Here is a 16,100-nt window from a genome sequence, read left to right as displayed (position 1 = left end):
ATGTCGCACTGCTACAGAGAAATACAAGATATACAAGAGGTTTAATTGGCTTACAGTTTCACAAGCTGTACAGGAAGCATGATGCTGGCATTTGCTTGGCTGCTAGGCAGACCTCAGGAAACTTACAATTATGGCAGAAGGCGAAGGGGGAGCAGGCACATCACATGGCAAAAGCAAGAGCAAGACATCGAGGTGGGAGGTGCCACACACTTTTAAATAACCAGATCGTGGAGTGCTCACTCAGTATCATGAGCACAGCACCAAAGAGGATGGTGCTAAACCATTCATGAGAAATCCACCCCCATGATCCAGTCACTTCCCACCAGGCCCCACCTCCAAACTGGGGATTACAATTCAACATGAGATTTGGTGGGGACACAGATCCAAACCATATCAATCACCAGGATGAAAGCTCCCTTAGAAGCATCAGCCACACCAGGTTCTTCCTTTGCTAAAGCCTTTGTGTGGTTTCACACCATGTTTAGGATGACTCGATGCCTTCCCATGGCCTGCACTGCCCTGTACGGTGCAGCGTCTGCTTGCCTCTCCAGCCTCATCTTCTGCAGCTCCAGCCTTTGCCTAATGCTTGCTACCAGCCCTGCTTTTCCACTTAGTCTGTCAGTTTTCTTCCAGCTCAGGGCTTTTGTGCTTGCTATTCCTTCTGCCTGAGAGGCTTTGCCCGAGTTTTATGAAGGCTGGCTCCTCCCTTCTCATCCTGCAACTCCAAGTTCAGATGCCATAGTCCTAGAAATGCCTTTCCTGATGACCCTGTAGGAAGTGTTGCCTCCTCACCTCAGCCCTAGTGCATCCATAGATAAATCTTGCCTCCATAATACTTCTAGCTTGCTGTAATTCAACATGGATATTTGACCAGTTTGTCCCTGTCACTGGTATTGTATTAACAGACTTGTGCAACTGGATCCCTGCTGCATTTTCAGCATCCAGTCTTGCACTAGCACACAGCAGACTTTTTTATTTTTTAAAATTTTGAGATGGAGTCTCGCTCTGTCACCCAGGCTGGAGTGCAGTGGTGCGATCTCGGCTCACTGCAAGCTCCGCCTCCTGGGTTCAAGCAATTCTCCTGCCTCAGCCTCCCGAGTAGCTGGGACTACAGGCTCATGCCACCATGCCCAGCTAATTTTTGTATTTTTAGTAGAGATGGGGTTTCACCGTGTTGGCCAGGAAGGTCTCAATCTCTTGACCTTGTGATCTGCCCGCCTCGGCCTCCCAAAGTGCTGGGATTACAGGCATGAGCCACCACGCCCGGCCTCACATTTTAATAAGTAGTAATTGAATCCAAGAATGAACACTGGGAAGCTTAGAGCTGAAAGTGACTTCAGTGGACATATCTGCAGTTGTTTCTGGAGCACTAGGGATTGTAGCACATTTAAATCATTAATTCAACACCATTGTTGTGCTCCTACTCAGTCTTTAGACCCTGGGCTACCATAGCATACAAAACAGAAGTCTCTGCCTTCAGAGACCTTACACTCTTGAGTTGAAAGTTCTAGCAGTGGGGAGGAGGGCGTGGACACAGTGGGGTTTCTGCTGTTCTGGCAACCTTTATTCTTTTACTTGGTCACTGGCGTGGATACCTCTGAAGGTTGGCTGACTTTTTTGCTTTCTCGCTTTGCTTCTGTCCCATCTCGGAGTGCTGGAAGCACACCTGTGGCTCCCCTTGCTCCCATCTTCTCTTACGTGTGCACCGCAAGTCCTGATTTGATAGTCAAACTCATCTATAAAGCAGTTGAGCATTCTCCCTCCATCCAGGCTCCAGCATGCCCTTGATACAATGGAAGCTCACCTGTTGCCGGCTCTGTCTGGCTTCTAGCCCACCCAGCCCCTTAACGCCTACTCCAACCCCTTTGTTCAACTGCATTCTCCTTTGCTAACTCAGTGTGGCATATGCTCAAACTTTGGAATATTCCACCGTAATTTTTTGAAAGCTAGTTTAGTTTATTCCTCAAAGGCCTAAAATAACACTTGTCACATAAGACATTCTTTGTGGCATTTCTTTGGGGTGAGTTCAAACCATTGTGTGTGTGTGTGTGCGCGCGTGCATGCATGCATACACACATATGTACACACATGTGCTCTCTTTCCCTCAAATAAATATTACATATATTTTTCTGGTTTTCCTGTATTTGTACATTTCAATACTTAGCAGAGTATTAGGACCCAGTGGAAGTTTAATTTTGCTCTGCTATGCCATCCAAATAGCAAAGGGCAATATGGAACCTACAAATTGCAAAATTTTGGAAGGTTATTCTAACATTACATTTGAATTGCTTAATTTAATTTTCACTTTGAATCAGTTGCTAAGCAACTGGGAAGGCAGGGCAAAATCAGCAAGGCTAATTTGATTCTGTTACTAGTATGTTAGCATCTCTTATATTTACACAGACAGTTGGTTGTAAATACACTTAATGCAATGCAATGCTCTGTTTTATCCAAGGAAAATAGTTGGTGTGGAAGTTAGAGCAAGGCTTTGGTTGGATGGATGTTATTTAAATACACCCTCTCACCTTAGGGGAATGTAAAGTTATCTGAAGTTTAGAGCTTGTGATGTAGCCCCTTTGTCAGGCAAGGTGCTTGACTTGGTGGTACCGTGAAGAGTTGTAAAATACTTTCCACTGTCTGTTATCCTTTGGCATCATGAATTCACCCTGATTGTCCCCCACATCTTCCTAAATCAGTTTTTTTTGGAATGCATACCATTTAGTGTCATCATATGAAGCATGTTGGAGAGAAAAGAATAGGTCATTTTACTCTCTATAACTTACTATTGGTGAAAACTGACATTGTTAACCCCGTTTGGTCCATGAAGTAAGTCATGTGTCAAACGTTAATGCCAGTGACTTAAATATTTTGAATATTTTAAAAAGTCATGTGGTCATTAAGGACGCCATTCTTGCCCAACCCAGGTTCCTGAATTAGAGGAAAGTAGAAGTTAATGAATAAGATTAAGATTAAACAATAAGACCGGGTGAAGTGGCTCATACCTGTAATCCCAGCACTTTGGGAGGTCAAGGTGGGTGGATCACTTGAGGTCAGGAGTTCGAGACCACCCTGGCCAACATGGTGAAACCCTGTCTCTACTAAAAATACAAAAATTAGCCGGGCATGATGGCAGGCACCTGTAATTCCGGCCACCTTGGGAGGCTAAGGCAGAAGAATTACTTGAACCTGGGAGGTGGATGTTACAGTGAGTGGAGATCGTACCACTGCACTCCAGTCTGGGTGACAGAGTGAGACTCCATCTCAAGAAAAAAAAAAAAAAAAGATTAAACTATAATGCAGTATTCTGTTATTTATTATAGTTTTATATTATCATTAACACCTTGAAACACATAGATGCTTTGGAGTGATGTTCAGTCCTGTGTCAAAGATGGGATATTTAATGTAAACTATTGTCTCCTGGTTGTGTATGGTTATTCATGGAGTGAATGGATAATTCATATATACTAATATTAAGCTGGTAGGAAAACTGCATCTCTGGAAATAATGTCATTAAATTGCCACTAATATAGCAAATGACCATGACCTGTGCCTTTCCTAAGAGGTGGGGAGAGCAGGCTGGTCTTTTAAACTGGTCTCCTGCTGTATCTTTTGTTCTGCAAAGTCCTAGAGAGTATCTTTCATATGCAGTAAAAATTACTTTCAGTAGATGGATTAGATTCTTGATAAAGATAGCTATCATGGTCCCATATTTGCCTTATAACTGCCTGTGACTAGGTAGAAATATTTAGTGATGAAGGAGATTACAGAAACAGGGTAAGTACCTATTACTTCTACAATTAAGTATTCTTATTTTTTTTTCTGAACAATCTCAGGTATTTGTGTGTGCAGTACATAGTAACAGTTAATTATTGATCCTGACTAGAAGAAAGAGTGATCTGAATTAGAGGAAAGACCTAGTGTTTATATGCTTGACAGCAAATCCATTGTTCTTACTTTGAGATACTTATTGGACTAGGACAATAACTAGATATTTACCTGTTCAAGGTACTTTAAGGGAATCGGTTTTAATGAATAGGTAAGAATAAGTGTACAGTTAATAATTTCCTTAAATGCTTGTCCAGACCTAGTCTCAGGGTGTCATTTTTCTGAATATCAGTATCCACTCCAAGTTCGTTAATTTTACTCTACAGATATTTACTGTTTGAAAACTCAGTATATCAAAATGTAAACTTTTCATGGGGAGTGTCAATTTTAAATATTGGTTTCCTAGAGTAGTTACGGTTTATTGATGACATATCCCTGTCAGAAAAATCTGGTGAAGCCCAAATCCTAGCTACTTGAGAAGCTGAGGCAGGAGGATGGCTTGAGCCCAGGAGTTCCAGGCTACAGTGTGCTATGATTGTCTGTGAATAGCCATTGCACTCCAGCCTGGGCAACATAGCAAGTCCCCATCTCTTAAAAAAAAATTGGTGGCTCTACCCTACACTTTGTGTGTGTGTGTGTGTGTGTATGTGTGTGTTTTTAAAAGTTACAAACGTGTATTATTGTAGTAATATATTGCAGGCATTATAAAACAAGTGGAAAGTAGAAGGAAATAACTCAGATTAAGATTAAACAATAATATATTCTGTTATTTATGATGGTTTCATATTATCATTAACGCCTTAAAACACAGGTGCTTTAGGGTAATTTTCATCATTAAAAACAATATTTTAAGTGGTTCTATTTATGAGTTTTAATGTCTGGCTTTTTCCAGATCTGATTAGATCATCATTCTTTTTACTTTACAAGAGCTCTAAGGGAAGGCTTGGTTCCGCCTTTTTTGGTTTGCTGGGTTGCATTACTATTGTCTTTGACATTTTGATTTTTCTGCAGAAATCTTTTGAAGCCACTTGTCCATTCTGTGAATGTTGGTTATACCACATAAGACAATGTATAAAGTTGTATAAGCCAAGACATGCTAAATGCAAGCACATCACAGTGCACTGAGAGTGAGGGGACAAGGGCACAGACTATCTAAATGCCAGTTTATAGATTTTCTTTCTGTACCATAGAGGGTCATCTTGCACACAGTACTCAAGAGACTACTGCCCTAGGAGAGCCCTCCAAATAAGCATCTTATTTATTTATTTTTGAGACAGAATCTTGTTCTGCCGCCCAGGCTGGAGTGCAGTGGTGTGATCTTGGCTCACTGCAACCTCTGCTTCCCAGTTTCAAGCGATTCTTGTGCCTCAGCCACCAGAGTAGCTGGATTACAGGCATGTACCACCACACCTGGCTAATTTTTTTGTATTTTTTAGTAGAGACGGGGTTTCACCATGTTGACCAGGCTGGTCTTGAACTCCTGTCCTCAAGTGATCTATCTGCCTCAGCCTCCCAAAGTGCTACGATTACAGGCATGAGCCACCACGCCGGGCCTGTAATATTTTTTTCTAAACTGAATAGTACTGAAGAGAGTTGGATTTGTATAAAAAAATGCTTGTATGCATTGTTGTATACAGCAAGGACTGTTTGTCCTTGTATTTATTTGTTCATTGTAAAGGAAAGGAGATAACTATGGGGTAGCATTAACAACATGGCAAAACCCCATCTCTACTGAAATATAAAAACTTAGCCAGGCTTGGTGGTACGTGCCTGTAGTCCCAGCTACTCAGTAGGCTGAAGCAGGAGAATCACTGGAACCTAGGAGGCGGAGGTTGAAGTGAGCCGAGGTCGTGCCACTGCACCCAGTCTGGGTGACAAAGGGAGACTCTGTCTTAAAAACAAAAACAAAAAAGCAAAACAAACAAAGAAACCAAAACGCTGAATTTGGACAGCTCTGCCACCAACTAGTTCTGTAGAACAGACAAGTGACTCACTTTCTGTAAGCCTCGGTTTCCTCATCTGTACCCTCACACAGTGGTGGTGGCAATTAAATTTAAAAAGAGATTTGTCAGAGAGCTTTGTACCCTAATTTTATATCTATGTATGATGTAATTTTATGTAATTTTTTAAGTGGAAAGCCTTTTTTTCCTAGGCTGAGTGTCTATACACCCTCAATAGCAATGTCTGTTTGTTTGCTTTACTTCTAGACTGCCTCTTTAAGCTATGTCCCATGAACCGCTACTCTGCCCAGAAGCAGTTCTGGAAAGCTGCTAAGCCTGGGGCCAACAGCACAACAGATGCAGTGCTGCTCAACAAACTACACGTACGTATTGCAGTGGGGCTATCAATGGGGCAGTAGTGAGTGGCTGCCTTGGTGGTGTCTGGGTGTAATGGTGGGAGACTGCTTATGCAACCCTCCAACTCTAGCTGCCGGCTTTCTTATGTTTTTTCATGAAGGGGTAGAAGGGAGCTGACCCTAGGGAGGGATAGATCCTAGTCATCTTGAGATATCTGGAGAGGTCTTTTCTCAGCCACTCTCTTTGCACAGGTAGCTTTGGATGGAGAAGTGGTTTTGAGCACAGGCACTGGAAGCAAACTTCCTGGAATGGAATCCTGGCTCCACCACTCAGTAACCGGTGCTCTAGGGCATGTTATGTGCTATTTTCCAATTCTGTTATGTTATCTGTAAAATGAAGATGGTAGTACCCACCTCAGGAGGTCATTGTGAGGATTACAGAAAATGAGACATAAAAGGCACATGAACAGTGCCTGGCACATAATAAATACTTAATAAGTTTTGGCCATTAGCATTGCATCTATCCTGTTACCAGGCATTTTAAAGATGTGCTCATTCCATTGCTGATGTGCTGTGTGACCATAGGAAGTTTTTGAGCCTCTCTGATCCTGTTTCATCTTATGTAAAATAATGACTTGGTTCTTTTAGTGCCCTGCATTCCGAGGCGAATCAGGAAGTTCTCTGAGATGTTTAGAAGGAGACATAACATATAAGCCAGTGTACTAATATCGAAATTGTACCCCATTTCCTGTTCCCTGACCTACTTCATTTTCTCCCTGTCATGTAACATCATCTTTCTAATGTATTTTGGTTACTGGCTATCTCCCTCCCCTGGCATGTAAGCTTCGTGAGGGCCCAGGTCTGTGTCACTGTTACTTGTTGCAATAGCCTTTGTGTCTACAACAAGGTTGGGCACTTACCAGGCACTCAATCAAATATTTCACAGAATACACAGTGATCTTTCCTGGGGCTCAGTGATGACAGTTGAAGACCTAGAGCATCTGTGAGCCCTGAGCAGCTCAAGAGGTTCTGCCTCTCACCTTACTCCATTTTTGACTAGCATATGGCAAAGTCACAGCTAGCTGCATTTGGTAAGGTGAGGGTCACGTGAAGGGATTCCTACGTTCAGTGTGTGTTGTTTCAGACGGGATGTGATGAAAAACCCAGGCTCCTCACCTCAGGGAGCTTACAGTCCAGCATGAGGACATGTAAGCATGAGACACGTGAGGTCATTCCCATTGAACCTAAAGTAAAATCCAGGCTGTCGTCATCTACAAGATGGTACATGCCTGGACCCTGCTGTCCCCACAGAGGCTTCTTAACTACATTCTGGCCATATGAGCTTTATTTTATTTTATTTTTTGAGCACCTCAGACTCTCCACTGTCACACGAGCTTTGCACCCTCAGTTTATCCTGTTGAGAACATTCTTTTCCTGGCTCTTCTTGAGCTAGGACCTTTGAGCCTTTGTGTCTCAGCTGAAGTGTCATCTTAGCAAAGTCTTCCCCTCTTATCTAAGAGATGTCTTGCTTGTTTTTCTCCATCATAGCACCCTGTTTATATCTTTCTCAGTACTGATCAGGGTCTGCAATTATATTTAGTAGCTTCGTTAATTATCACCTGTTGCTTATTAGAATGACAGCTCTACCATGGCATTCTCTCTCTTGCTCACTACTGTATGCCAGCTTCTGTAATAGTGTCTGGCACATAGTAGGTGCTCAGAAATATTTATTGAATAATAAATGAGCAGTGTACTAGGCCCTAGAGATAGAACTATGACAGTCTTCACCCTGTGGGAGCTGGATATAAAAGAATAAAGAGGCAGTGATAAGCAGTATATTACAGGACAAACCACACAAAGCTGTGGGAGCACATAGGAAGGGTGCCAAATCTGTCTTTGCTGGATAAGAGGGTGTGATACAGTGGTCAGGGAGGGCTTCCTAATGGAAGAAGGAAGTGCTGAGTCAGCCTCAGTTGGAGGCACCCATGGGATTTAGAGAGTAGAAGAAGAAACAATGAAGTCATAGACTTGGAGGCTAGTGATTGCTTTGAAGACTTGTGGAATTGCATCATTATTTTAATAATGATGATTATATCAGACATCCTCAATTCCAACAAAACCACTGTACCTTCTTTAGAGCAAATATTATATGGCTTTATGAACATGGAATAAAATTCATAAATAATAGATACCAATTAAAAAATTATAAAGGAGAAATAAAAGGAAAGTAATAAATTATATAATAAATTGAATACTCTTCTTAAGTCAATGCTAAGGAATGACTACTCTAGAAGACATAAGGAAGTAAGTGCTTGCACCTCTTTGTATAAATCCCATGAGTGGGGCAGCTGTAGACTGTGACTGGTGCAGGTATATGGTATTGGCAACGTGAAAAGCATGTTATCTAGGATGTGGTTTTCCAAAAGGGCTTCAATCATAATCACAGAAGACATAATCTCAAGTGCCGTCATCCCAAATGTTGAAATCCCTAAAAATTCAATTCCAAAAGCGTAAATCCCTAAAGTGTAAAATCCCAAAAATCTCAGTCACAGGATAACTGCATGTTAGGCCAGCTCTTAAATGCCCATAATCTATTACTGCAGTACACTTTTTCTTATGTCAGATTTTAAAAGTTTTTTTCAGTATTTTAAATTGTCAGGATTATTATTATTATTATTATTTTTAAGGCAGAGTCTCACTGTGTTGCCCAGGGTGGAGTGCAGTGGTGCAATCTCGGCTCACTGCAACCTCCGCCTCCCAGGCTCAAGCGATTTTCCTGCCTTACCCTCCCGAGTAGATGGAATTACAGGCATGCACCACCACGCCTGGCTAATTTTTTTGTAGTTTTAGTAGAGACAGCATTTCACCATATTGGCCAGGCTGGTCTCGAACTCCCGACTTAAAGTGATCCACTGCCTCAGCCTCCCAAAGTGGTGGGATTATAGGTGTGAGCAGCTGCGCTCAGCCCTGTCAGCATTATTTTTTACGATTCACTATGCTATGTATTTCATCTTCGCATCATTTTCAATATTGGAGATTTAAATCGTGTGGAGACTAATATTAAAGAGTTCTGATTCATTTTATGCATTCTTCTGCAAGTTTAACTTAATGAAAGTGCATCGTCACAACGTTGACATTGTGAATATGTAAAAACATGGGAACTTCCCCTGTAAATGAAAATGAAGAGATGTTCTTCCTCGATGAATGAAGAGATGTTTGTGTTTGTGAAAGATAAAACTACTTGAGCTCTCAGCGATTTGGGCAACTGCACATCCAGTGGTGACCCTCCATGGTTTTGATCGATCTCGTCAAAAGACTCAGGTTGCTGGTCATGGTATTTCAGATGACTGCGGTATGAGCTTGGTGCATGCAATCACCAACCATAGTGATATGCGATTTTACATTTCCCTTTTTATCTATTTATTTATGGTTAATCTGCTTATACTCCCTGTGACCATTGTTAGTGTACTTGAGTGTTTATACTTGCAAAAATATGTATGTTACTATTCCCCATTTTATTATATAAAATGGCCTGTGAAGTGTTCTGTTGTATTTTCACATGTTTCTCAAATCCCCTTTTAAAAATATCAGTCTCTTTTAAAGAATTTTAAAATTATTTTAATTTTAAAATTTTTAATTTTAACATTTTTGTATTTTGGGGATTTTGGTCTTTTTTGACCTTTGGGGATTTTAACATTTGGGATTATGGTATTCTGGATTGTTGTGCCTTTTGGGATTATGATTATATCTTTTTCCCAAATAATCAGCAGCTCTCGATCATGTTATAAATAATGCAAACTACACTCTTTTCTTTCTTAAGTAGTACTTGTACTTTTGGAAAATTTATTAATAGTATTAATAAAACCATGGGAAGCTGTGATTTCTGTTGATATGTAAAATGGAGTGAGGTGCTAGGTTCAGGTAATTACAGATACTCCCAGGCTGGGGTGCAGTGATGCCATCATGACTCGCTGCAGCCTTGACCACCTGAGCTCAAGTGATCCTCCTGCCTCGGCCTCCCAGAGTGCTAGAATTATAGGCGTGGACTACTGCGCCCAGCCGACAGATAGCTTTTTAACTTACGTGAATGTCCAGCTAGACATAGAATTGTATGGGATAAATGATGGTTCATCCTTGCATAGGACTGTAATATGCATTCACTATACCCAGCACCCCTAGCTCCTGTCCACTGAACATCAGTAGCACCCTCTTCCAGTCATTGCACAAATCCATAATCTACCCAGAGTCTGTGCTGGGAACGTGGGAATCTAGTTGAATAGGTGGGGAAGGTTGGTCAATCCTGCATGTATGTATATTTAGTGCATATGCCCATAGTGGGCTATCTTTGTGGAAGGTCTGTGTGTCTTTAGTTGTCCTGACTTTGCTTTTCTGGTATAAAGATCATTCTGTTCAGTGAGATCTTATTAATACATCTCCAACTCTTTCCTCTCCTACACTTTTTACCACAGGGGTTGTAAATTCAGATTCCTCTTGGCCGTGCAGGAAACCAACAGGAATAAAGTGGGCTTGGTGGGTAGTGTTGCCAAGTGGAGGGTCCTGTGGGTGAGTCTGGAGGGGCAGCTCTACCTCCCTACTGTCACTGCTTGGGAACGTGGGCTGAGAGCTGCTGCCACGTCTTTTGCTTTTTAAGAGAAGATAAAAATCCATGCTTTTATGTGTAATATCTCAATTTTGGAAAAGATGTTGGAAACTAACTCAATTAAGGCTTGAAATATACACTCAACACCAAGAGAAATGGCTCAGGCCGGATGTGGTTCTCCAGCCCTGTTTTCAACCTGTGCTCTATATGTTATGTTTCATCAGCAAGTCCTTTTGACATTCCTTCCTATGAATGAACTGTGAAGAAAACAGCATGGTTGAAAAAAGTTCAATCATAAGGTGATCAAAAATGGTCAACTCCTTATTAAAAAGAGAAAAACAGTGATCTCTCTCATGCTGTTTATGCTTTAAAAAAATAAAAAAGGAAGCCAGTTATTTTCCCTGATTTAAGATTACTGATGTAACTTTCAGGTCTTTTTTTTTTTTTTTTTTGAGATGGAGTCTTGCTCTGTCGTCAGGCTGGAGTGTTGTGGCACGATCTTAGCTCACTGCAACCTTCACCTCCTGGGTTCAAGCGATTCTCCTACCTCAGCCTCCTGAGTAGCGCGCCACCTCGCCTGGCTAATTTTTTGTATTTTAGTAGAGATGAGGTTTCATCATTTTGGCCAGGATGGTCTCGATCTCCTGAACTCAAGATCCGCCTGCCTTGGTGTCCCAAAGTTCTGGGACTACAGGCGTGAGCCACTGCACCCGGCCTCAGGTCTTGAATGTTGACTTTGTGCTTCACTTTCTGCAGTTCCTACTTTTCTGCTTAGCTGGAACTTTTCCCCCTAGTGTCTTAAAGTCATCTACATGTTTCATTCGATTTACGTTCCCACCAGCCAATAAGATGTTGTATTTTGGGCAGCCACTTTGCCGTTGGGACTGATGGCCAGTCTCCAGTGGGTTTTCATTTTTATTTTTGTCAACTACTATGCAGCACCCCAATCAGAGGTCAGATTATTTTAAATTAATGCCATTTAAGGAATTAGTTGTCTAGACCACTTGACTTCCTTTTGACTAGGATAAGCAACATAAACAGCACTCTGAAGGAGAGTGACATCTAGTGGCTGGTTACTGTCTATGCTTTTTCCTTCTCCGGGAATAACTGGATTTTGACTCTCTTGGTCATGATATCCTAAGGGTCTCTTGACAAAATGAGCTTCTTCCCATCTGCAAATCACATAATTTCTTCTAAAGGCCATTACTACTGTTTTCTGACAGCAGCATAGCTGTTATCTTGAAACAAGCACCTACATTGTTTTGTTCTGAGAAATGATTACTTAAGTCACAGCTTTGACAAGCTAGGAAGAGCCAGAGGAGTGCCAGGTCCTTATTGTCTGGGTACTACAATGCTTGTTTTTAGAAGCCTTGCTTCAATATCACATTACATGATTCAGAGCTTGTTGACTTTAACAAAATAACCTTTCCTCACTGTTTCAGTAACCTTTCTATTGTCATTTGATAATAGTTTCTCTATCTCTGAAATAAAATAACAGATGGCTATGAAGGGGCAGACCTTGATGTTGCTTAGGGAACATAGTGAATAATAGTGGTAGAAACCATATCCTAGAGTGTTTTTTTTTTTTCCCATTAGAAATTAAAAACAGTCCGCAACCCATTATTCAAAGGAAAAGAGTAATAGATATTTAAATTATCAGGATTTTGAAATAATGAAAAGGTAACATGTTTAAGATGCCTTTCCTTTTTTTTTTTTTTTTTTTTTTTTTTTTTGAGACAGTCTCACCACTCTATCACCCAGTCACCCAGGCTGGTGTGCAGTGACATGTTCATGGCTCACTGCAGCCTCAACCTCCTGGGCTTAAGTGATCCTCCCACCTCCCTGCCTGGTAGCTGGGACTACAGGCACACACCACCATGCATGGCTAAGTTTTGTATTTTTTGAAGAGTCGGGGTTTTGCCACATTGCTCAGGCTGGTCTTGAACTCCTGAGCTGAGCTGAAGTAGTCCACCCGCCTTGGCCTCCCAAAATGCCAGGATTACAGACATGAGCCACGGCGTGACTTTAAAAAATTCAGAGTACTTGACACAGAGACATGATGAAGATGTTTTTGAAGAAATTACACACATGTATTTTAGGAGGAGAATTCCAAAATATATGAGTAGGAAAAGCAAAAAAATATTAATTGATGGGATTCCTAAATTGTGTTCCTCAAAGATAACCTTGGGTTTTATTTTGATGTTTTCCCTATTCTCCTACCCGCTATTCTGTTCCTGTGTCTCCACATTTTAAACTATCAACATGAGTATGCTATTCACTTCCCTTTCTTTAACTTGCTTTTTTCCCAGTTTTAATATGTTGTGAATAAATTGGAATCTCTGTCATTCTTTTTTTTTTTTTTTGAGACGGAGTCTCACTTTGTTGCCCAGGCTGGAGTATAGTGGTACGATCTTGGCTCACTGTAACCTCCACCTCCTGAGTTCGAGTGATTCACCTGCCTCAGCCTCCTGAGTAGCTGGGATTACAGGCGTGCACCACCATGTCTGGCTAATTTTTGGGAATATTTTTAGTAGAGATGGGGTTTCGCCATGTTGGCCAGGCTGGTCTTGAACCCCTGACCTCAGGTGATCTGCCCACCTCAGCCTTCCAAAGTGCTAGGATTATAGGCGTAAGCCACCATACCTGGCCTCTATCCTCATTTTTAATGGCTACATGGTCACTTCCTTGTATGGCAGTACTGTAATTTTAGATAACCAGCCTCTATGGGCAGAGGTTAGGTAGGGAGTGATATTCAGGATCCTGACAACCTTTGCCATTCTGAAAAAAGTTTTATGGCCTTGTGCATATGCCAGGTTGTCCTCTTAGGAGAAACTCCTAGAAGTGGAATTATTAATGTTACATCGAGTGAAAAGTTTTTTGGTCAATATTGCGTGAATATCCTTTAGAAAGGCACTTAGTATCTTACAGTGAGGGCCCATTCTTGGAATGTACTTGAGGGATTTAACCAACCAGATCTCATTCTTTTTAAGGGTAGAAACAGCCTTGATCAGTGGCCTGTAGTGTTTGTACCTTGTTACCTTTTCATCTACCTTATTGCCTTGCCTCCTGTTGAACCTAGAAGAATCATGGATGGTTTTGTCTAAATACCAGACTTGGTTTTTTTTTGTCTTTTTTGAGACGGAGTTTCACTTTTGTTGCCCAGGCTGGAGTGCAATGGCATGATCTTGGCTCACTGCAACCTCTGCCTCTGGGGTTCAAGTGATTCTCCTGCTTCAGCCTCCCGAGTAGCTGGGATTACAGACATGCGCCACCATGCCCGGCTAATTTTGTATTTTTAGTAGAGATGGGGTTTCTCCATGTTGGTCAGGCTGGTCTTGAACTCCCAACCTCACGTGATCCACCCACCTCAGCCTCCCAAAGTGCTGGGATTACAGGCATGAGCCCCCGCGCCCAGCCCAGACTTGGTTTTGTGAGGGGATTTATGTAACGACTAATGTGAACTGAAATGAATTAAATTTGATATTTGTACATTTAGTAAAAAATGAAATGGGGAGTTTTCTTCTTAGAAAAGTGAATTCTTAAAATGGTCTATAAGCTTAATACATGTAATACTTATTCAGTGGTGATGTGAAGGCTCAGTTATCATTAAACTTTATAACAATTAAAATAGTATTAACTCTTAGTTTAACAGAGTTGTGACAGTTTTAGATGTGATATTTAAGAATGTCTTATTTATTTATCTGTTTTTGAGATGGAGTCTCTCTCTGTCACCCAGGCTAGAGTGCAGTGGCGCGATCTCAGCTCACTGCAACCTCTGCCTCCTGGGTTCCAGTGATTCTCCTGCCTCAGCCTCCCGAGTAGCTGGGACTACATGCGCTTGCCACCATGCCTGGCTAATTTTTTGTATTTTTAGTAGAGACAGTGTTTCACCATGTTTGCCAGACTGGTCTCAAACTCCTGACCTCAGGTGATCTGCCTGCCTCGGCCTCCCAGAGTGCTGAGATTACAGGCATGAGCCACCACTCCTGGCCAAGAATATCTTTATTTTAAAAGAAGTCTTTAGATATTTATTCTCCAATTTTGTTTTAATTTTCTGTTCTTCCCCTGCCTTTTATATGTCTTTTGACAAATGTCCATGCTCTTTAGAGCTGCTGGTGTTTAATTAGTCTTTAATGTGGAATATATGCCTTCTTGATGGCTAATTTGACATTTCTTTCTAGATAAACCAGTAACCATTGGGTTGCTGTTTTTGTACTGTACTTATTCTAAGCATAGGTAGAAACATAATATTAGTATTTCTTAAACTGAAGCCATTGGACGTTCTTGAGAGTAAGGGGAATGTTCATGAGCATTTTTCCACTTAAATATGAGTTCTTTGATCATTTGAGTCCAAGAAATGCTACTTAAGAACTCTCTAAGGGTGAGTCCTTTCTGTGTGGGCTTTGAACAAGGAAAAACCATATTTCCATGTGGGAAAATGTTGTATTTTATTTTACTGAATCCATTGGGTTTTCTCCCTTTGATATTTTTCCCCTCTTGAGTTTGCAATCAGTGTTAGCTGAGAACTCTTAAGCAGAAAGAACAAACGGCTCTCCACAAAGAGTAAGCCTTCATTCCAAATGGATGCAGTCCAATGTTTTGTTTGGAAAACTACCTGCAGAACCTGTGGGTACTGTAGAAATCTCCAAAGGGAGTGTAAGCTCAGGCATGAAATTAGGGAGAACAAGAGGTGGGAGGCTGCTAAGGAGAGTATTTATGCAGAGGAAAGAAAAGATTCAGGAGAACTGTGCTGAGGGCAACTTGCATGCCAAAGATTGCCATGTTGCAAGCACTGGTATTATTTCTGAATGTGTCTTGCACCCAGTGGATTTTATCCTTATGTCACTGAGAATAGCAGACTGGTAACTAATTCTGAAAGAGAAAGAGGGAAGTTTTGAATGGGCCATTGTTTTAAAGAGCTGATGCCAGATGTGGTCAACTTGCAGTGATCCACGCTAACGTGTGCGGATCATTCCCCTCCTGTAATATGGTTTCATTTTGGCTTAGAATTGCTTCCTGCAGTTCATTTTTCTCAAAAGATGTGCTTTCCTAAAAATACCTATGTTCTAGGTAGAAATGGAATAGATGCTGAATTTGAAGGAAACAGAAAGGTTCTGACCCAGCCAACTTAGGTCACCTTTTGAAATGTTAATCGTCAGAACATTTCTTAGTTTTAGAAACTAATGTATAATAATAATGATTAAAATTTATGATCAAATGGCAGTTATGTGTCTGGCATACATTTTCTCTAATCTCTACAATGGCCCTAAAAGGCTTCCGTTGTCCCCATTTTGTGATGAGAATACTGAGTGAGGCTTGGTGGAATTCAGTAGAGAGGACAAGATGATGAGGCAGGTAGGTAGGGGACCCAAGACCGTG

The 16,100-nt window shown here is 41.3% G+C and overlaps 1 protein-coding gene across 13 annotated transcripts in view; it reads left to right on the top strand.

Annotated features, from left to right (window-relative positions):
- ITPR1 (inositol 1,4,5-trisphosphate receptor type 1) overlaps positions 1–16,100 on the top strand; it is a 354,333-nt gene that overhangs the window by 128,064 nt on the left and 210,169 nt on the right. For all 13 annotated transcript variants that reach the window (XM_009200308.3, XM_009200306.3, XM_009200305.3 and 10 more), the window contains one exon: positions 6,033–6,148. In XM_009200308.3, the coding sequence (XP_009198572.2) occupies positions 6,033–6,148 (116 nt within the window). The remainder of the gene's footprint in view (positions 1–6,032; positions 6,149–16,100) is intronic.

Source organism: Papio anubis, chromosome 2, assembly GCF_008728515.1.
Source record: "Papio anubis isolate 15944 chromosome 2, Panubis1.0, whole genome shotgun sequence".
NCBI lineage: Eukaryota > Metazoa > Chordata > Mammalia > Primates > Cercopithecidae > Papio > Papio anubis.
The sequence above is the reverse complement of the archived record's forward strand: the minus strand, read 5'-3'. Positions and strand labels throughout refer to the sequence as shown.